We start from the raw sequence: 22,981 nt of genomic DNA, 5'->3' as shown, positions 1-22,981 counted from the left end.
AACAAAGTAACTAACAAACTAACAAACCCTGCCGATCGCATAACCTCCTTGGTGGAGGTAATTACTGTATGTCTAGATCTTCTGTAGATGGAGTTTTTGTCATTTTTTTCTCTGGCACACATTCGCAACCCCCAAGAAAGAGCTTTGCGACCCACTTTTGGGTCCTGACCCACCAGTTGAGAACCACTGCCTTAAACCACTAGGTCGCCTGTGCCCCAATTCTCTTCTTTTTTAAGGCTCACACATTTATGTTCATAAAAATGTATTAGCATCTGTATACTGGGGTTGTGATTCTCTGCATGTTAAGTCTTCTGGTTTTCTTTCGTGGCGCATTAGTAGTCCAGGCCGTATTGACCAGTCGCTGTAGGTTCAGGTGTAAACAGGTGTGGGAATCGGCAAACAGACAGCTGTTAGTAAGGATCAGAACCTGACTAAACTAAACTACTTTCCTTGTTTTGTAGATGTTTTTTTCAAATTGTGAATGACATTAAACTGATCATTGATTTCAATACATCATATCACATTTGCAATATGGGTCCAAATAAGTTAGATATTTTTTCAGATTCTTTCAGCCCCTGGAGCTGGGATGGGGGATTAGCATGAAGAGCTTTGTTTTTTCCGTATTTCTGCATGTTCTCTCAAAGATATGGACCAAACACTGCAATACCACCATTAATCATGGAGGTAGTGTTGAGAAATGTAGCCACCAGTTCAGGCCAGAGCAGCAAAACACAACAAAGAGGAATGATTTGAACAATGGCAGACTTTGACTTTAATTTTCTCATCTCCAAATACTGTGAGTTGTTAGAAACTACAAACATATATATGGTGTTGGCTCATCTAGGCACAGAAACATGTAAATACAACTGGGTGGAGGATGGACAGAGCAGCAACAGAGGAGTCGTGGAGGTCTGAGTGAGCAGTGACCTCTTGTGGACTGATTTTTTTTTTTAATATCGACTCCAATGTAGTATGTATGTAGGCAGTGCAGATTTATTTTCACATGTAAAGAGAGCGGCATTCTTCAAAAGAGTGGTCAATCATTGCATTTTAAGATTTTAAGCTGTTATATAACATCAAATTTATGTAAAACCTCTTGGACGGAAGATGACTTGAATTCAGAATAGCATGATAATAACTGTAATAGCATAACCTGGTTAAAAACGATATACATGCATTTTAGTTCTATAGTTTGACCCATGACCCATCTGTTAACATAGAAAAGGTGGCGTTCATGACCTATACTGCAACCAGTCAGAAGAGGGAGCTTTGAATCTTTTGGCATCATTTTAGGCACGTATTCACCATCCATTTTTAATACAGCCTATGCTGGTAAACCCATCAGTCTCCAGATTACACATATTTACTTATGCGGTTCTTTCCAGTTATGACACAGAAATTAACATTATAAAAACACTATTAAAAAACACTAAAGTTAATACTTTAACAACTCTCATCTTCAGTTTGAACTGTAACTGAACTCTGCTGACTCTGTTAAGCAGCACTTCACATTTAAAAGATCAAAAACAGAGAGGATTAAAGATCTTAAAGAAGACAAATTCTCTGAATTACCTCCTCAGCCTTGTAGAGATTAAATGACTGTGATAATATCCATAGCAACAGAGACATCTGACACAAACAAGAAGGGTGAGAGGAACGCAGATGTCACCTTTTGTAGCATCATCCAACATCTCTGATTATTTGGAGCTATTAGATCTCACAGTAAGGCTCTAAATAAATTACTAACACTATTTACAGTTTGTACATTTCTAAATGTTATTGAATTAGCTAAAAACATCCATTGGTCAGCTGTTAATTCAGAGGCTTTTCAGCGGAGGCTGCCATATGTGTGCATTTCTATCTCTGGCATGTCAGTGTGCTGAGAGTGGATTATTTTCTCTGACAAAGCCCCCAAAACTTGAGAAAATGCGCTTTTACAGTGAAGCAGCTGGTGCTGTAACATGCTCCCTACAAGTCTGGCTGCCTTTGTTTGTATGTGTGTTCTGTCGTCCATTGTGTATCATCCCAACTCCATGATATGTGTTCATTCTCAGGATCCTCTTCAGCATCGCACTGGCTATTTAAATCAGAGGCAGCGCTGTCATTTGTGGCAGCCTCCTCAGAGGTTAAATTGTTCCTAGACTGGGTTTGACTCTCTGGTTCTGTATCGTTTAATGAGTCTAGAAGGTCGGAAATATCAGGGATGTCCCAGCCATCACCTACATCCTCCGTCTCTGTTGCCTCTTTTGCATTTTCGATGTCTTCTTCACAAGTCTTAACCGCCTCAGTCTCTGCCTGTTTCTGGGTCTCTGTCACTTGTTTGTCATCAGGACTTTGGTCCGGGACGTCCACAGTCTCTTTTGAAATTGTTTCAGGCTGAGAAAGAGCAAAAGATGCTCCTGGGACTTCTTTAGTGGGAACTCCTACCGCCACCAGGATGGTGTCCATCTGACGCATGTAGTCCAGGTGGCCGTTCACCTGCGAAACACAAACATCATCAAGTGTCTCTGGGTAAAAGTGGATCCACATTTCTTTGTAAATAACAGGGTTTTACAATGTTTTTAAAATTTGCTCACATGCTTTTTGTACAGAAACGTATCCTATTTCTAACAGTACATGACCAGGTAAACAGTGTAAGGTGCTCCTGACATGTCAAATACATTTCCACTCTTATGTCAAACATAAAGCCTCTGAGATTTTACCTGGTTCAACAAAGAAACAATCAATGAAAGCTGAAGTGTGGAGGCTCATATGGAGTCTAGTTTGTTGGATGAAGAAGGCATCGCTGTGCCAGCAGGGGCCTTAATATTTTTCTTGTTTTGATTTATTTCACTGATAAAACACCTGCTTTAAAGTGCTAATAAAGTTCTGTATTTCTATCGCGAATGTATCATTTCATCTAATTCATCTGCTAAATTTTTGACCTGCAATCTTTTAAAGCATCAGGTCTACAGATGCATTTCTGTTTCAGCTCTACTGTGTGTTTAAGCCTCTTTAAGATCACTATTCTGGTTTTTCTTGGTGTTTTGGTTCATCTTTAGTTCTCATTTGATAAACATTTGTTAGCATCAAGATTCCTACATTCTTTTAAAAATCAATTTAAAACCTTTTTAAGAGCTGGACTGAGACAAATTATTACAACTCTTTGCATGATAACAGTAAAAAAAAGAAAAAGATTATGAAATGTCAAATGGTATAGGACAAAGTTTTCTTGGTCATGAGCACCCAAATTTGATGATCTCTAGCATACTTAATGCCTTTATGCTAGCAATATACAGTGTTTTGATATTTATCATAGCACATCCTTGCAGGTGTGCTGAGATTATTATAAACAGATTAACTTTTCATGAAAGATCTGAAAATAAAGGAAGGCTGCCAGGATGTTTAAGTGGGCAACCAGGTATCCCAGATGCTGTAGAACTGGAGATTATTAAATCAGTGTGACAATGTATGTGAGGGGTCTGGAGTCTTCCCCTTACAAAATTTAGAACATCTAACACTGAATTCACTGAATTATGGGGACTATTTATGCAACAATTTGTGTAGGAAGATGATTAAAATCATATTAAGTTGTCTAGAAGGCAAAGATTGGATCAGAACTTGTCTTAGTCAAAGTGCTTTCTGAATTTAAGACCTCTCAGTGGTAAAAATCTCACTTTTAAGGCCTTAAATATATATATATGCACTTTAAGACTATGTAAGACTTTTCAAGGATCTGTAGGAACTCTGTAATACAGAAGAGCATGCAACAGCTGAAGGAAAATATGTTGGTGCTAGAGACTAAAAAGGGCAACATAGCACTCTGTTAAACCAGCAGTTGTCGGCCTTTTTTCCTTTGAGACCCCCCAAGACATGTAAAAAAATGGGGAAACTTTGTGGCCAAAATTAACATATATTTTAATTATTTTTTTGTGTAAATCCAAACAGAGTAGCCCTAAACACAAATTATTATACCCAAAAAACATTGTATGTATTATTTATAAGTGTTATACCATGATTTCTGTTAATAAGTACAAATCTAGCTTTAATGACCCCACGCCCCCCTAAGAAGCTCCCAGACCCCAGGTTGGGAACCAAGGCATTAGACAACAATTTTAATGCTAGAGCTGCTGCCCCCTGAGTGACCAACGAGAAGAACCTGCAAAAGATCACTGCTAGTTTCACAGTGAAAGTATGGAAAGGTAAACCTAAGAGTCAAGAATGTGGTTATAATAAGGGTTGGGTATCGTTTGGGATTTCAGTTCTAAATCAGTACTTCTTAAACCATGTGGATGCCTACACAGTGACTGTATTAACACTTTTGAGATTAAAAAAAGTGTTTTAACAATGAAAAATGTCAAAAAGAAATGTAAAAGACGCCAATGTAAACATGGGATGAGAAAAGGAAACAGGTGTAACTTCTTCAGTTAAGAGGCTAAGACAAATGGGTCAGTATGACAGTAGGTCAGCAGGTCAGTCATGAGTAGGTATCTCCTAGTAATAATACAATTGTTTGTAGTGAAACCTAAAACTGTATGAGTAAAGTTGCACAGATTAAGAAAGTAAAGACAAATACAGACGTTTTACCATAAAAACATAACAGAGTTTGTTCTAAAGGTGACTTCTTCTCAGTAACAAATCTCTTTCAGATTAGCAGTTAGGTTTACTGGATGCTAAAGTTTTATTGACTTTAGGCGAAAGAAACTAATCACATACATAGGAATGTTTTTCATTAAAAACCTATTAAAACACTTTAAACCCACATTCACACATGGAGATTATTTTTGGCACAATCATATTTATTTTAGAGGAAAAATGGCTACCCCATCCCTCCCATTTAACTAATTTTTGATTAATTTGGAATGCATCCGTTTCTTTTTACAGTGCAATGTATGTTATTTTTGAAGACAGTGCTGTCTGAATAAGTGGCATCTTTTAATGATTAGAGTATAAACTTGCTGGCCTTTTCAGTTTCATTTGGAGCAGTACTACATCCACTTTAGAACTGTTTAGGTATTTCTGATACTTAGAGTCCTATGTGCGGTTTTTATGGTTTATTTAATTTTGGGCTTTACTCATATTTCACTCATCTGTCCTGACTTTCCATGTTTGCACATGACCCTGCAGTCTCATGCCCGTATATGGGCATAAAAGAGACATTTTTTATGGTAATTAGGACAAATGGGCAAGAGCTTCCGGCTTAGGAGTACGATGCAGTTTAAGGAAGTGTCAGGAATCTGATGCAGATTTTTCTTAGAGCTTTTCTTCAGCCCAATAAGAGCTGGTTATGATTATGTTACCATTGTAAATATTAATATCCTCAAGTATTTTCCCTAAACTGAACAAATGTGACATTTCTTTGCTTTCAAATTTTCAGTCTGACCTCAGAGCTTCCTGACTCTCATTGAACAGAAAAAACCTTGGGATGGAGGAAAAAAATCAGGTTGTAAGTGCTTGTAGAACTATTCATTCAGAAAAATATCTAGGGTCTAAACTAAATATAAGCTCTGACTCACCACAGAAGAAAGATCCACATTGATCAGACGCCGATCCTGGATGTTGATTGGCTGCAACCCAGCAACCGACATTTGTGCCGACGAACTTCGATACAGGAACCCCAGGAGCCAGTCTCCTCTGATGGAAGGAAGGTCTTTTATTTATGTAATACCTGAATCACAGCTCATGGCTGAATAAACATACAAAAACGATAAAAACTTAATGTAAAATACCACAGAATAAAGCTCTGCTAGATTACCTGCAGTAGCCATTCACTATTTTTCCAGCCACCACTCTCGTCATTCTCTCCCAGGCTTTTTCAGAGCCGTCTACAGGGGCGCCTAGAAGGACCACATCCTCCACGACTCCTTCACTACCTGAGGATTTACAAAGACACAGGACTCAATGAGTAGAGAAAATATTTAGATGATAGGACATGATTTGTTGGGGCCAACATTAAGAGCATTTCTGGGTTTAGGTACTTCTTTACTGAGTGTTTGTCCTTCCAGTTCCATTTCAAAATGTATTCTCCATGGAAAGATGTTCATACCTTGGTCATTGGCCAGCTCCTGTAGACAGTAGTAGATAACTCTGGCACCAAGACTAAACCCAATAAGACTTACAGGGCGTTTCCCCTTTAAAAAAACAGAGAACAAATCACCTTCCAAGAGCAACAGCTTACACAATATCATGGTATTATTTCTTGAAACAAAAGTAAATGTTGTGTAATACCTGCTGTCTGCTTCTTAAAACCTGAGCCAGGTGTTTCCCCACCTCTGCTGAGCGGTTCAGACAAACACACCAGGGATGATCGATGACGCTGGCTGCTGCTAGCAGAGACGCAGGCCACGTCAGAGCTGCCACAATACCTGCAATATGAAAGTGGGAGAAAGATCAATGCAGACAAAAGTGAGATCAAAACAACAATGCAGGGTTCTCCCTTTTCCTTGAAAATTTTTAAATGGGAGATTTGAAATGTAAGACCTTATAAAGTCCTAGATGGCCTTAGTTTCACCAGTGAGAGGTCTAACAATTTAGGAGGCACACTGACTTAGACTTGACTTTATCCAATATTTGTTTTCTAGCCAACCTTTTAAGTTTCTGATCATTCTTTTTCACGTACGTGCTCATCCACCTAACAATTAACAGCATTTACAGCAGTGCAGCCTCCACATGACCTACCTAATCTGTCTGAGTCAGCCCTCCATAGAGTGAAAGGGGCTCAGAGAGGATCCTTCAGTGTTAAAGAGATTGTAAAGTAAGCCTCAAGAGGTCACTGTTTATGTGTTTGTACTCAGTCCTTCATGTCTGCATCTCTTCCCCTTTCTCCGTAGAAAAATAAGCCAGAACATCATTTAAGCCCATATTTAGCGCTGTGGCTTGTTAAGTTTTAGAGATAACAGGGGTTAACAAATCAGCATTTTAGCACATTTTTTAAAACTCCAAAGTACCGTGAGATGCTTCCGTATGCATAGACCAATTAAAAACACAGGATATCGAAAGTTGAACAGCAGAAAACCAACAAATCATCCGAAAAGCTACAAAATTAGCCACTGATGCAGGAAGAGAGAGTCAGGAGGAGTTACTAAGGTTGCAAAACGTTTGAAAGTCGTTTTGTTTGGCTTTATGCAAAATTAGCTTTGGATGGTCTTTGGTTTGTAAATATACAGGCTCAGTTTAATATGAAACTACTTATTTTCACATGAACGTGAAAAGGAACTGATTAGATGATCACCTGAACCAAATCTTATTTATTGAGGTAAAGTACCACTGCTATCCTCTTGCAATAGGATCAGCTGGATGGTACAAAACAGTGGTAGTAGCACCTCAAAAGTAATTGGAATAAAACAAATAACTACTGATCATGCCAAAACAGTTGAAAAGAAAAGTTTTGAGTGAGGAAAAGGAGGGTTCGATTCTGGCTTTACTGGCATAGGGCTACAGTAAGCGTCAGGTTTCTTCATCCTTAAAATTTCTTAGACAGCAGTTTATAAGAACAAGGTCAAGCAGCAGACACTTGGGACAACAAAGCTAGAGACCGACAGAGGGCGAAACCAAATCTCCAGTAACCAGGATGACGTCAACTAATTTGAATGCTACTTAGCAACCGCAGGATGAGATCAAGTGACCTACAAAAAGAATGCTAAATGGTAACTGGAGTGAAGTGCATGACAAGAACAGTGCGAAACAGGCTCTTCAGGCCAGGGCTCACTTCCTGTGAAGCTTGAAAAAGCCCTTCGTCAACAACAAGCAAAGAAGCGCCAGGCTGAGGTTTGCAAAAGACAATAAGGATTGGACCATAGAGGACTGGAGTAAGGTCCTCTTCTCTGATGAGTCCAATTTTCAGCTGCACATCTTTCATTTTTTATTTTAATTCACTCAGTCCAGGTCTTGAAAAGGTCTTAAAAAGTCTTAAATTTGTTTGTAAGAACTCTGACAATAGCTTGACAGACTTATCAGAACTATTAATAATAATTATACTTAAGGTGGATACTAGGGCAAAACAGTATTTAAAATTACATTGTCAATACCTTATTTCTGTAATATCTATTGGATTTTTGAAAAAATAAAGAAGTCGCTTCTTGTAAGTGCTATACCAAATACCGCAGCTGCTGCTCTAAAAGGCAACCAACTGATTTAGATGCAAAAAAGGGAAAAAAATGGTACCTGTTGTGGAGAAATTAATAATGATAAAGGGAAAGTTTAGGAGCCAGTGTGATCATATGATTAGGAAATTCTTAACAGATTAAAATATGTAAAAGTCTAAATTGACATGATTTTAGTGAGATGAGGAATATGAATTGTGTTAGGGAAATACACTGATATCTGTCAGTCTAATCAGTTCAGTAACAGCACAATTGCTCAGGTGTGATGTTCAAACTGCAAATGTTTTTCCACCAGCCCAGACTCTCCTGCTTCCAAACAGATCCACTCACTGAACTTAAGTGCTTTCTTGCATGACACTTGTCCTACCTGAGAGTACGGTGTACTTGAGCGCTTCCTGAGCCACGATGCTCACCAGCCCGTCCAGCAGAGAGGCCAGGGCTGATCCCAGATCTCTGAGGAAACGAGACTCCCACACCAGGCAGTACTGCTCCCCACACTCACCCAGGCTGCACCACGGGGCCTGGAAGGAACCTAGACAACAGCGATTGGCGATTGTGTTTTACAGGAGGAAAAACATTAAGCAGCACTTGTATTAAGTGTTTTTGGTCGTCGTATGTGAAGGGGATGCTTGGCTTAAGTGTTTTTATTACCAGAAGAGAGCTGTGCTGTTTTATGCAAATGCAAACTTTAAATTTTTTTTTTGCATATTTTATGGTGAAGACTAATCTGGTATGGTTTTGTAACATAATGTTAAGGAGGTTGAATATCATTATAATGCTTTATAAACAATGTTTTTCTAGCAGTTGCCCAGCAATATCAACAATGCTGTTTCTTCTTCTTTAATCTCCTCACTAGGAAGGTCAGGTGTGTGTGCAGTATTAGGACAACTGCTGGTGTGATTTTCATAAAATTTGATGTGGGTATTTTTTTCTGATTGGTCCTGTGACACCTCAGGGAGGCTGGACAGTGAGCCCTGGTGTCCCAGAGCCACAAATTTTACCAGCAAACAACTAAACATTTATGGCCAACTGTTTCACACTACCTCAACACTTTTATAGATTGCTTTTAAACCACAGTGCCTACAAAAACTGTTTCCTGTGTTTCTGTAGAAATCCGGAAACATATCAAACTAATTTATAAGGCCTTACATTTAATTTTCTGCTCGCTTAGATTTCCTTAGAGTGCCTTTAAAAAATATTCACCCCCTTGGATGTTTTACCCTTTAATTGATTTTATTAAATCAATTATGGTCATAATTTGACTTTTGCCAAAAAATACTCTTTAATGTCAAAGTGAAAACAGATTTCTACAAAGCAATGTCAATCAAATAAAAATATATAAGGTAAAATAAGTGACTGCATATCAGCTCCTTCAAGTCAGTATTTAGTATACGCATCTCTGGCTGAAATCACAGCACTGAGTCTGTGTGGATTCGTCTCAATCAGACTTGCACATGTGGACTCTTCAATTTTTCTCCTTTCTTCTTTGCAAAACTGCTCAAGCTCTGTCAGGTTGCACAGGGATCAATCATGAACAGCCTTTTTCAAGTCCAGCCACACATCCTCTATTCGACTGAGATCTGTGCTTTGAGTCGGCCACTCCAGAATATTCACCTTGATGTCTTTAAACCATTTCTGTGTAGCTTAAGCTGTACAGTTTGGGTCATTGTCTTACTGGAAAATAATATCTCCTAAGTCATACTTCTCTTGCGGACTGTCCTCCAGGATTTTTCTAGATTTTTCTGCATTCATTTTACCCTCTACCTTTACAAGCCTTCCAGGGCCAACTGCCGTGAAGCATCCCCACAGCATGAGGCTGCCACCACTGTGTTTCACAGTTGGGATGGTGTGTTTGTGGTGATGGCCAAAAAGCACCATTTTCATTTTCTTCCACATGCCTTTTGGTGAACTCCAGTCCAGATTTAACACAAGTTTTCTTCAACAGTGGCTCTGTCTTTGCCACATAAAACTTTGACTGGTGTTGTATGCAGAGTCTCTACCATCTCACCTGCTGAAGCTTGTAACTCCGTCAGAGTAGTCATAGCTGTGTTGGCGGCCTTTTTCACTAGTCTGCTTCTTGCACGCTCACTCAGTTTCTGAGGATGGTAATGATGGATTTAACTGAACTGAAAACTTATATTTAGTGTCTTAGATTTTTTTTGTATCTATGCCCTGACTTATATTTTTCAATAACCTTTTCTCTGAGTTGCTTGGAGTGTTCTTTGTCTTCATTGAGAAATGGTACCCAGGAATACTTAATAACCAGTGACTGGACCTTCTAGACACAGGTGTCTTTATACTACAATCACTTGAGATGCATTCACTGCACTCAGGTGATCCCCATTTCACTAATTGTGAGACTACTAGCACTAGTTGGAGGAGAATATTTATGCAATCACTTATTTTGCCTTACATATTCTTATTTAATTGGCATTACCTAGTACAAATCAGCTTTCACTATGACATTCAAGAGGTTTTTATGCAATGTTTTTTGGTAAAAACAAAACAAAACAAATGATATCAACCATGATTACTTAATAAAATCAATAAAAGGGTAAGACATCAAAGGGGGTGAATACTTTTTATAGGCACAGTAGATGTCTTATTGTGTGGAATTATGAGGATCCAACTTTACAATGACTATGAATTCAACAGTCAACTGCATAAATAAGCCATGTGTGTTATCAGTAAGGCAGATGATTGTGCTCACATAGATCCAATTCCCATGCCACTTTTATATCAGACTTTTAAAAAACAGAAAAAAATTTGCTATACAATGATATTTGCATACCAGTGAAAACAATATATGATTACACTGGCCTAAACCTTGAAAGAGTTTGACCAACAATGTTAACACCCTCTCTATGGAAGGGTTAGGGTTAAGTTTAGGGTTATGTATGTATGCATGTTAATGTCCATTGAAATTCCACAACACCACAACCCAATGTGAAATCGAAGAATGGGGCACCAACCTCCACTGTTGCAGGATCAATATAAATGTACAGACATATAATGGAAACATTAGTAGCATTAGTAGCAGAATTGCTCTCACTTACTGTATTTACCACTGCAGAGCCAACCTGTCACTGCGATGGTCAGGTGGAGATGTTTCCCAGAACTGAGAGGCAGGAACTGAAATTCTTCAATTTCCCCAACACATTTATTCATTTTATAACCTAGAGAGACAAAATATGAAATTAAGAAGGAAAAAACAGCAGGGGTACAAAATCAGATGGTAAAAGCAACATAAAATCAGAAAAACATGTTTATTTATCGAGTTCAGACAACTGTGTATCATCCAACCTTCATACCTGTCAATCCTGCTCCTGCTGCTCCAAACAGGGAGGCCATGATTGCAATGCCTGTGGCTGACCCCAGAGCAGCGGCCCCTCCAGCCCCAATCACAGCACCAGCCCCTGCTGCCACCAACGGGGCTGCCAGCCCACCTGTCACACCTGGCAAGGCCACAGAGAAAAGACATTGGCCATTTTTGTCTGCAAGATATCATCATCTCTGCACGGTAATCTTCCATAATAGAAGATAAGAAAGAAAGATTTTGTATTTCATGCTTGTAAGAACATTTTGAAGGGGTAGGATTAGATAAGTTTATACTTCTTTCTATTCCTTTTTGCTCATGTAAACTAAGATGCTTAAGAATTTGCAGATGCAAGTTACTGTTTAGTTTTCATTTATTGACATTCACTTATTTTTTATTTTTTTACTGTTTTTAAGTTGTCATTTACATGATCAAAATAAAGAAATCGAATCAAATGAAAAAAATACCCAGTAAAATGTGGTTTTACACCTACAGAAGGAATACTCACCAATAACGGTTCCTCCGCCCACAGTAGCTAATCCAATCAGGAGGTATCGTCGTAACTTTCGCCCCCGTTCCCTCTTCTGCCGTCGAGACGATTCCTCTCTAACAGAGGCAGAAACCGACAGATCATCCATGTTAGCTGAAATATACATTATGTCCAAAAATACAACAGTAAAACAACTACTATAGCACTGTCTTCAAAACAATACGCTGCTTGTTTATGCCACATAATGTCCTAATGCATTCATTTGGGATACAAGTGTGACTGCCAAGGACAGAGCTTGTGTTGTTTAACTCAGTGGTGTTCTAAGTTGGGGTTCAGTGACGTTTGGGTCAGGGTCAGAAGGTTCCAAAGTGTTCCCACTCCCCAGATATTCCTTTATGGTATGATTTTATTCTTTAGAAACTGTGCAAGAATGTATGGATGCATTTTGGTCATGGGCATTGAAAACTTTCTGTGCTAAAGCATATTTAGCACAAGATTTGCATCTACTCATGAAGGTCATGGTTGAAGGGCGGACGGCTTCAGGACTGCAGCTGTACAGGCTGACAACAGAAGGGATGTGAACTTTCTGAGATGAGTTGAAAACATTTAAAACCTCTCTGGGATGTTCTGAGGAGCATAAATTGTTCTTTGACTGATACATTTCAGAGGAAAAGGCATGAGAGAAGCTCAAACCAGGGCAAGTGGATCAAACTGTTAAGGGAAATTCTTGTGTTTTGAACCATGGCCCTTCTTAATCATGCTTTTTTTTTTAGTGTAAATAATTAATATGATAAAAAAAAGGCCAAATCACGTGGGGATCCATGGTCAAATATACCCTGCTTTTGGGGTCACAATGAGCAAAAAAGGGAAAATGATCAAAAAGTTGGAAAATGAGAGGAATACACATTTCAAGCCAACAAATTAAGCTTCAGTTTAATGTAGGAATAAATGACTATTAACAGATGATTTGATGATGAGCAGAAAGTGTCAGGTGGAGGATAACAGAATGACTTGCAGGCTGGGAGTACTTGCAGGCCAAGAGCTCAACTATCGCATTATAGCTAGTAAATGCACAAACTCTATATACAGTGAAAATAGATTATTCTAAAACACAGCTGCAGAGAAACTGCACGTTATGGACTTATCTGAGCGAAATGGAAGCTGTCACGTAGGGCAAAAGTTTAAACCCTTTTCCTCTCAGGGGATTCAAAAAAGATCATATACCGGAATGATTTATATTCCAGGTTTTACCCTAATCCTTGAGCCAGAGTTGACATATGTGCAAAGTTTGAAGAAAATCTCTCATAGCATTTTTGAGATATCATGTTCACGAGATTGGCCTGGATGGACTGACGCACAAGCTAAAACCATAACATCTCCATTCCTGATTATCACCGGCACAGAGTCATACAAACTGACAAAATCAGCCCAGAGACCGGAATTCATGGTTTTTGACACTGGGGGCGCCATAAGACTGAATAGAAAGCTCCTCACAGAAGTTTTAAGTACACAGAATTACCTACTAAAGCCACCATGTACTGTAAATAAAACTTCAGACACATTCATCAATCATGCGTCTTACTCGCTCTCCTCTCCTCTTTCTCTCAGCCTCTCTCCGAGTGTTTCCTCAAACTCCTCCAGCTGCTGAGGAAGAACTCGCAGCAGACAGCTGACATGACGGATGAGGACCCTTGCTCTGGCATCGTACTGACCTGAGAGAACATGACAGACCACAAAAGATAGACAATAACTGACCATAAATAATTCAAACATAAAGCAGATTTTTGGTTATTGATTCAAAGGTTTCTCACCATCTTTGACAGAAAATGACACCAAATCCTGAAAAACAAAGTAGAAGAAGGTTCAAAACCTTGGGCTTTGAGAAATAAAGACACAAAATAAATGCTGTAAAATTCAGCATTGCAACAGTTTATTTATCGTCTTCTTATGTTTTACCGCAATATGATCATTTCTTAAATACAGCTTGACTGTATGTTGCTTTTGATTCCATTTTTGTTCTGTTTTATTTTCTTTTGGCGTGTGTCCACTTTAGCCCTCCCTGTGGAAAAAAACACTCCTTACCTCTCTTTGCAGATCTTGTCCTGTGCATGCATGCATGCATCCTGTTTTCTAATGAGAAGTCTCATCCTGCTTACCTTAAAATTTAAATCTGTCACTAATCTTTGAAATTTCTTGTAGAAAATACAAACTAAGTCTGTTTTTGCAGCATGCAGCTCATTACTTTGTCCAAAATCTACCCTGCAGCAGTTCTTACAGACTTTAAAAATACCACAAAGACATCTTTAAGTTGATGTTCTTGATTGATTTTAAAGCTAATGTTTGGATGTATTTACCTTGTGTTATTAGACCAAAGATCTGCAATGCAACAACACATTTTAGATTGTGCTGGTATTGGTTACAGCTGTTTGAACAGAGCCGTGACAGTTTAAATCAGGCTGTCTGATGATGTTGCCTGCTATTCAGCTTTTCAAATTGCAAACAGCTGCTTTTTAGATGTTGCAAGCAGATAAATGTGATAAATGGGGGATGGAAATATCATTTGAAAGGTTACAAATGCCGACAAAAATGTATCTGAAGCAGAATATTCCATAAGATAAAATCATGCAGTGAATTTTGGAAAAGATTACATCTATTTTCTTTTTTAACTTTTCACACCATAACCTCAGCCCAGTAAACACTCCTGTCTCCTCTCCATTAACTGTACAAGTGAGCAGGACAGACAGCACTATATTTGCTAAAACATGGAGTAGCTGTAAGTTAAACTTGTCCATGGAAAAATATCTTCAGCAGATATCTTAGAAACAACAAGGCTGAGCTAGCAACGTTTTTTTGCTTGTGTGTGCTGTGAAATGTTGCTGCAATGCTGATGACAAGGAATTAGAGATGAGCAACCTGATGAGGATATTAATCATACAAGGGGGAAATAATTCATGTGTAGTATTTTCCTTCTTGTACAGATTTGGCAGATTTATTGTTTGGTATGTTATAAAAAAAATTGTAATTGAGTGATTGTGAGTCACTGCTATAAAAACTAGGCATCATCTCCTCAGCAGGCATGGAAACTTAGAGGTCTCAGAATGTTGCAGAGTGGACCGTCACAACAAGCCGTAACTTGCGAATCTTTGGTCTGAACTGGGCTGAAAACCACAATTCTACACATATGTCAAAGACAAATTTCTGCCTTACATGCAAATGTAGCTAAGTAGGGATGCATGATATTAGTGCCATAATATTGTTGGTGGCAGATACAAGCTAAAAAATATAATTGGATTGCAGATATTAAAATTTTTGACAATATTTTCTACTGATGTATCTGCTGTAAATACTGGCCTGTACTGGTTGTACTTACTAGAGTAGGAAATAAGCACCCTCCACCAGCTAAATGCGGGTGTTTTTAGAAGTTTCTGGTGAATTTACTCAACAACGTATCAGAATAATTTTGTGACGGCTGGTGGCATAATTGAGTCCTGGTTTTCTGCTTGTTTCTACCGACTTTATGCACAGAACTGAGCAGACCTAATCATTAAAGGTCACATATTTTACCCTTTTAAGACAGATTTATATTGGTCTCAGAGGTCCCCAAAACATGCCTGTGAAGTTTGTTGCTGAAAAAAGCACTCCAGTATTGGATTTTGCACGGCTAAAAATCCTCTGTTTCAGCCCTGCTCAAAACGAGCTGTTTCTGTGTCTGTGGCTTTAAATGTTACTGAGCTGTCTGACTCTGCCTATCTCAGGAGAGGAGGGCGAGACTCTCTTCTAAGTCAGGAGGGCCAACTGACCCTGGGGGCGGTGCTAACTCCCCATATGACATCATGAGGGGCAAACCTGAGAGTGGCTTGTTTCAGCACACATTTTCTGAAAGGTGGAGAAATAGAGAAGGGGGAGGGAAAGGATTTTTTTTCAGTCTTGGGGGAATGTGGACAGGCCAGGTGCACTTATTTTTGTTAGAAACACCTGAAAAAGTGAATTTTGCATAATACATCCCCTTTACTTGACTGAAGGACCCAACCTCCTCCTCAAGTCAGAGCTGCTGTCAAATATTTACAGTCAGCTATGAGCTGGGATGGTTTTACTCAGTATCATATGATTAGTGCTGCAACTGGTCTTTCTGCTAAAGGTGTCATAAACTGATGTTTACGTTGAAGTCATGAAGAAAATATTCAATTAACTTAAGTCTGAAGCAGGAAAATGCAACATGAATTTACAGTGCTCTCATATGCCACCCACAACACATTTGCAAGGACGTGTGTAAGATAAATTGGTCAATAACACGGTTTAAAATTGAATGACAGTTTGTATCATCGCTGCACCAACTCTCTTAATTTACTGCTTTTGATTGAGAAATAAGATCTTGAAAACTATTCTATAATTAATAATATACTAAATACTATAGTTCTTGATTTTTGTTATCATACCCCAATCTCGTTATGCTGCTCGTTAAATCGAAGTGGCTAGTAAAAATTGTGAGTGGCAGGTAGATCTTAATGTAATCCACAAGTCTAATAGATCATTTCCAAGTGGATTGTGTGTCAGATAAATATTCACACTAGACGTCATCTTGCACCTTCCTAAACAGCTACAGTTCTTTCATCAACCAATTGCATTACCTTATTTAAATCCACTGACAGTAGGAGTTCTGTTTTCGAGTTTTTTACTTTGACAGTATGTATTTTTTTACACCAAGAAACACCATTCACCAACACTCATTTGTGTAAAAGTACTTGGCAATAACACTGATTTTTATTCTGCTGTTCCAGCGCTCATGTTTTCCACTGACACAATAACAGCTCAGTGTAATATTATCTTCTATTAAAGTGACATGAAGACCTGTATGATGGGGGTCGCCCCAGCAGCCAGCAGAGGCTCAGCCTGCAGGATGGACAGGAAGGTGTCGGAGCCCTCAAACCCGAGGCCAGACAGGAATGCTCCCATGACCGGCATCACTGACTCGTCCAGGTCCAGCCATTGCACCAAACCCTTCAGGTAGTCCTCCCTGAAAGCACTGAGAAACACAAACAGATGCTCATCTCCTAGCTGAATAAACACAGTTCAAAGGGAGGAAAGGGACCTTACACAGTCAAGGGGACAGAAATTTCTAGACTCCTGAGACTTCTGAAAGCCTGAAAGTACAGGATTTCTTCTATTGCAGTTTGTAAATAAAATATTTCAGTGCACCAGAGCTGTCTTACTGAAAAACGGATTAACGAAAACTCTCAGAACATTATCCCTGAGTTCAGGAATATTCACAGGTTTTCATTTCCAGAGGAAGAGATCATTTTTCTTTGGGTCAGTTACTGTGGCAACAAGCACCGCAGAGGTAAGCTCTCACTGAAAGGTTTTCTTCAAAGAAGTCTGAGTTTGTCTCTGAGTCTGAAAGAGCTGCTCTGCACATTGATTCATTTCCTCATTCATACAGATGTTTAAAAGGCGGACATATCAGGGAGGATTCATGTGCAGACGTTGTAGAAGGCTACGTCTTTGGAAAAATGAAACTCAAGGTCGGAAACGTTTTGATTATAGGAACTTTATAAGGAAAGAGATAGCAGTCTGTAGATATTGTGGATTTATCCTCAGCTCAAATCTCCAAGCAACATTTTCTTCTTTGTAACATAGAGGGCAAAAGGACTGTGCAGCTTTCTATGCATGCTAAGCCTGTACAAATGAGTCAAAAATAACCTTCTAATTCAGAAAAGACAAGCAAGGTTAATTGCTGCATAGTAAACAGCGTCTAAGTGCTGCTTTTGAGTATTTCAAAAGAGTACTTGTGTAGTATTTAAAGGAAGGATTTGTCCCTTTTGATGCATGTAAGCCACAGTGCAAAAATGTTCTCATTAAAAAATGCTGGCACTTGCAGCTAAGCACAGTAAGAGTGAAAAAAAATCCCCCCCTGCTTAGACTAGGTGATAACTTTGTCACTATATTTGCAAGGAAAAGTAAGCGCAAGTTTTCCAGTGGTCAGAAAAAAATAACCCCGCCCCTGACTGACTTGAAAAAATATATTATTTATAAATAAATCTATCTAAAGTATAATATAAACATGAGTTAAATCTGTCTTGGGCTGTCAGCAGCTAAACACTTCATCCATCTGTAGAAATGATCTAGAAGGTTATGCATCACATGAATGAGCCTGTTGTTTTTCTACCCGATTCCCCCTGGCTAAATTCAGGGAGGAAGCTCTGTTTTTAATGGTGAAACTCTTTTTCAATTTTTGGGGCTTCAAAAGTGTTCGCTGCCTCTTCATCTTTTATGTGGTAAAAATCCAGCCGCCTGCAGAGCCAAGGTGTATACAGCTTCTCTCCACATCTTGACCCATAAACAGCAAACACTGATGTGTTTGCACCTGAATATCATATAAGCACTGTAAACTTTGTGATTTAGACCTTGAGACAGAACAGACAGAAGAATAAATGCTGAATATTTTTAAGAGCCATTATCAAGTGCAATCTATTCTTTGTACATCAGACCCAAACAGTTTAAAGAAAACATGCAAAAGAAAATGTGTTGTATTAAAATGTAAATTAAGGTGGGTATTTACAGCAAAAATTCAGTCTGCTTGCAAGATGCATAGAGGGTGAAACAGAAAGAACTGAAAGCAATTTTAGCTTAAAAGGACAACTTGGTCTGACAGATGTGTTTCTGCTGTGTTTTGTGGCCTTCATATCTAGAGATGAGTATCAAAATCAGTACCGGTAAACACATCCAAAACTGACCCATCTGAATTACAACACAAATGTTGTACCTTAAACAAAAAAAAAAAAAAAAAAAAAAAAAAAAAAATAAAATGTTTTTTTAAAGGACGGTTTTTAGTATTTATTTCTTATCAAAAGGTTTGTCTTTATTATTTTATAATTTGGTTGTCTGCAGTATCTTTTGTTATATCTTATTGGCACTTTAATTTATTTGTGTAAATTAATAGCTCTAACTTATTGTTTTATTCCTCATCTTTTATTTTTATCATCAATCTTGTATTTTTATTGATATTTTGTTGCATTCACATTAACTTTTCTGTTCTGTTTTTATAGACTTAATACGATCCCTGTTGATAGTACTGTGGTTTGTTTAAATAAAATACATATAATAGTCAGTTGTAGTTGATAAAATCTCAGCTGACATTTAAAGATACTGGGTGTGTGGCTTGTGGCTTTCCAGAAACAAAAACAAACATTTGCTCCCTCTGCCAGCCAGTTTAACATTTATTTAAATTGCACACAGAATGTCATAATGACACCTTTTGTCTGTTACCTGTTTTCAGGTCCAGCAAACAACTGGCCCAAAGAGACTCCACAGAGTGCAGCATAAGCAAAGCGGCCCTGTTCACTCAGCTGTCTGCTGATAATTTCCTCTGGCCTTTGGTCACGTTGGGCATCTTGTGTTGTCTCTGCTCCCCCTGGATCTAAGGTGGACAAAGGTTAATTATTAACATGAATGTAAAAGTATGGTTCAGACACATCATAGTGTAAACCACTGCCTTTATACGTCAAAATACAGATAATAAATCACACAGTATATGAAGGGAACCAAATTAAAGTGGCAAAGTTATGAAGTAAACCCAAATTAACCATGAGATACAGTCACATTAATGAGGTACTGCAGACACAGATTATGTACACAAATGACATTATGATTTAACAGTAAGTGGTGTTTGGTGGATTATGATTGAAAAGAGGTCTTATAGCATACTTACAGTACCTGTTTTAGTGACATATAACACCAACTTCATGGCAGTTGAAAGCATTTTTGTTTTAGTTTCGTTCTGTTCTCGTAAAAGGCTACTTCAATCTGGGTTACACTGAGTCTAACTTTAGGTTTCTCGTCCCTCTGATGAACTGACCTCAATTAAACAACCAAAAAGCGTTTGGTCTGAACATTACTGAAGGCTGAACGTCAAATAAAGACACGTTATCACCATTTAAACAACAAACAGTTGAGTTAGCTGCTAACTTGTAAGACGCAGCTGGATAGGTATATGTAGCTAGTGAACTGTTTATAACGGTTCAGATGTAGCGTTCACTAACGTCATCAATTTAGTAACCATCCATTTAACATCACGTATTAGATAACGGGCCAAAATTAAATGTATGTAGTACCTGGAGTATAATTAGTTCCCGTACTGCTCTGTTTTTCCTCCATTGCCATTGATGACACAACTCTGCATACTGAACTTTTGTTGCGTCCAGGTGCCTCTCCGAAGCTGGGAAATCACAGCTGTACCCGTTTATGTGGCATATGCACGTAAAAAGTAAGCTTGATATTACTAAAAGCCAACACACAAACAGCATTAGATTGGAAACAAAGCAATGATCTCTTTAATTAAACTATAATAAGCTATTCGGTCTCATTTTAAAAAAATGAAGTGGGAGAAATTATTGCATATACATGACGAAACAGTCATTTTCTTATTTGAGGAAACATCTATCTTTGATTTTTTACCAACTAAGGCTGAAAAGTCGCTTTCTACATAACGACTTGTAAAAACTATTTGTTGGAATAAACGATGACGTTAATAATGAGTGTTCAAAATTTTCGACAGTTCATGAACGCATCATGATTACAACTTTTGAATGACGTAACTTCCACGTACGCTGAAAACGGGCCAGGGGTCTATTCAAGAACATGAGGTTTTTGAAAATTTTTCAAAGATAAATTATTTTTGAATGATGACGAGCTCATATGTAAGCCAAGAACTGGTGGTTTTGTGCCACAGGAGACCCATTTAAAACTTTAGATGCTGGTTTCAGTGATTGCGCTGATTCATACTAGATGATGAAATAAGCCAAACAATCGAAGCACTCACATTAAATTATTTCCAAGTCACTTACAAGGAATTTACTTTTCTTTATTAGTGCCAAAATATAAATAAAACATACAGAAATTCACATAAAAATAAACAGTAAAGTAAAAAGGGCTTTATTCTCTTTATGGTATGGAAGAAGCAACATTAAAAAATGCAAAAATATATTGTAAAAAAACACAATTTAACACAACATTATTGGTAAATGTGATTTAAGGATAAAAAAAAAAATGAATGTCTGATTGAAAATACTAATTTCCTGCCAGACTAAAAATCAAAGCCAGTACAACCACTGGCCAGTAGGTGTAAGTGTAACATATATTTTCCTCCTAATTCAGTTTAACTACAGATAAGACTCCACAACTCCAGAGATGCTTACAGTCATTGTTGGTCATTTTGATAAGCTGAAGGGTTCCATGGCATAGTGCTGATTATCAAGGTTATTATAGATAACTAAAACTAACTAAATAACTAAACTAAAATGTAAGAATCATTTTAGTAGACTGAAACTACATAAAAACTAAGCTTTAAAAAAACTGACAAAAACTTAAGTCTGTGCACAGGAAACTTGCTCATTGAAATAAAATAAGAGACAAAATCTCTTTAGCTTTAGTCGGAGATGGCAGCAGTCTGACTGACATCTACACCCATACCTGGAGAGTTAAATTTAACAGATTTGATTGAAGAAGACTTCACAGAATGGTAAACTTAGGGCTTGAATTGTATACATATATCAGCATTGATTAAATGAAATAAAAATGATTAGTCCTTTTGGTTGCATCCTTGACAGATACTGCTGAAAAAACTAAAACTAACTCTAAAACTAAAAAAAAACTAAACTATGAAACATTTTTGCAAAATAAAAACTAAATAAAAGTAACAAACCAGCAGTAAAAAACTAATAAAAACTAAAGTGAAATTAAAAAAATAAATCAAAACTAAATCAAAAACACTATTATAACCTTACTGATCAGTATACTTGAGCAATAGTATGAAGAGAATTTTAACATCCAGTCAGACAAATATCACTTTGTCTTGAACTGCACTACAGTGAAGATCTGCCTTTGTGATTTCCTGCACTTCAGTCTCTCAGAAAGAAAAAGCCTTCTCTCAGAAGTTCAGGGACTCTACATTAGAAAGAGGTTGGTTGTCAACCACTCAAAGAAGCAAAGGCACATCACACTATGACACACACACACACACACACACACACACAAATCATGGCAGCAGAGAAGAATTATTTGATGAGATGTCGCCGATGGCTGAGAATGCTGCAGAGAACCTCATTGTTCAACGCTATGTTGTTTGAACATGCAATTTGACGGATTCATGGTCACATACTTGAAGAGAGAAGAGCAAGAGACTCTTGAAACAGTACAAGGTCGGGTCCTTTAGAAAACTGCAATTTAACGGATTGATGTGGTGTTTTTTTCTGTTCAAGGAGCATATGGACTGTGAGAAGTATAGATCCCTTTCCATCTAGATGTTACTGGATAGTGAGTATTTTCCGGAGCTTTGCATAGCGGTTTTCCAGTCACTGGAAATGGCATAAAAGATTTTGTGAGGCCAGAGTGGATGTCCAAGACGACGAACGTTCTGGGCGCCCATGCACATCAAAAACTTTTGAAAACATTCAACATTGAACAAATCCTACTAAATAATCGACAACTGAGTATAATAATGATAGCTTAAATGGTAAAGAGACAGTACAGCAAATTTGGCATAAAAATGTGAACATGACAAAAGTGTGTGCCATAGTTGTCCCAAAACTTCTGACTCCTGATCAAAAGAAAAAGACGAGCACATTTCAGAACAAATTAAAAGAAACCCTATTTTTTAGTAGGAGTGATTACACTTTGATCTCTAATACATTCCTGAGGCACAACAGCATTTAATGCATTGGAAAACACCATCTTCACCAAGAATGAAGAAAGCACGACAGAGCAAGCCCATATTCAAGGCCATGTTGATTGTGGTTCCAGAAGGGTCTTCGCCAAGGTCTCTTTCAGCCAGACATGCTCGGAAGACCTCCAAAGAGAGGCGCAGAAGAGGGATCCTGATCAGATGGCCGAACCATCTCAGCTGGCTCCAACTGGCTCTTAGCTCTCTCTTCCTACCTCTGAAGCCAGGCATACACTGTACGATTTTAACCCAACTCAGCCATGAATTTTGAGTTGCACGGCTCTCTTTGGAGTCAGGCTGACTTTCAGTCAGATCAGGCGTCTTTTTCCGTGTACAGGGGGGTACAACGGCCTACCCCGACTCAGCTACAAACCCAGCAG

At 38.2% G+C, this 22,981-nt stretch overlaps 1 protein-coding gene across 1 annotated transcript; it reads right to left on the bottom strand.

Moving 5' to 3' along the window:
• Window positions 1-760: 760 nt before the first annotated feature.
• tmco4 (transmembrane and coiled-coil domains 4) lies at window positions 761-20,078 on the bottom strand. The gene is made up of 14 exons (XM_041800063.1): window positions 19,996-20,078; window positions 19,151-19,301; window positions 16,736-16,910; window positions 13,699-13,726; window positions 13,470-13,599; window positions 11,906-12,003; window positions 11,393-11,536; window positions 11,138-11,257; window positions 8,449-8,613; window positions 6,208-6,344; window positions 6,026-6,110; window positions 5,735-5,852; window positions 5,496-5,613; window positions 761-2,478 (listed from the first exon to the last, which is right to left on the bottom strand). The coding sequence occupies exons 1-14, from the start codon at window positions 20,042-20,044 to the stop codon at window positions 1,969-1,971; spliced, it is 2,028 nt and encodes a 675-aa protein (XP_041655997.1). The 5' UTR covers window positions 20,045-20,078; the 3' UTR covers window positions 761-1,968.
• Between the last annotated feature and the right edge of the window lie 2,903 nt (window positions 20,079-22,981).

The sequence above is a fragment of the Cheilinus undulatus genome, linkage group 11 (genome assembly GCF_018320785.1).
Source record: "Cheilinus undulatus linkage group 11, ASM1832078v1, whole genome shotgun sequence".
NCBI lineage: Eukaryota > Metazoa > Chordata > Actinopteri > Labriformes > Labridae > Cheilinus > Cheilinus undulatus.
The sequence above is the reverse complement of the archived record's forward strand: the minus strand, read 5'-3'. Positions and strand labels throughout refer to the sequence as shown.

Coding starts and splice junctions, on each gene's coding strand:
- tmco4 (XM_041800063.1), bottom strand. CDS start 20,044: ATGGCAATGGAGGAAAAACAGAGCAGTACGGGAACTAATTATACTCCA. Junction 5,853..6,025: donor GGAGCTGGCCAATGACCAAG/GTATGAACATCT, acceptor GTAAATCCTCAG/GTAGTGAAGGAGTCGTGGAG. Junction 2,479..5,495: donor ATGTGGATCTTTCTTCTGTG/GTGAGTCAGAGC, acceptor TGTGTTTCGCAG/GTGAACGGCCACCTGGACTA.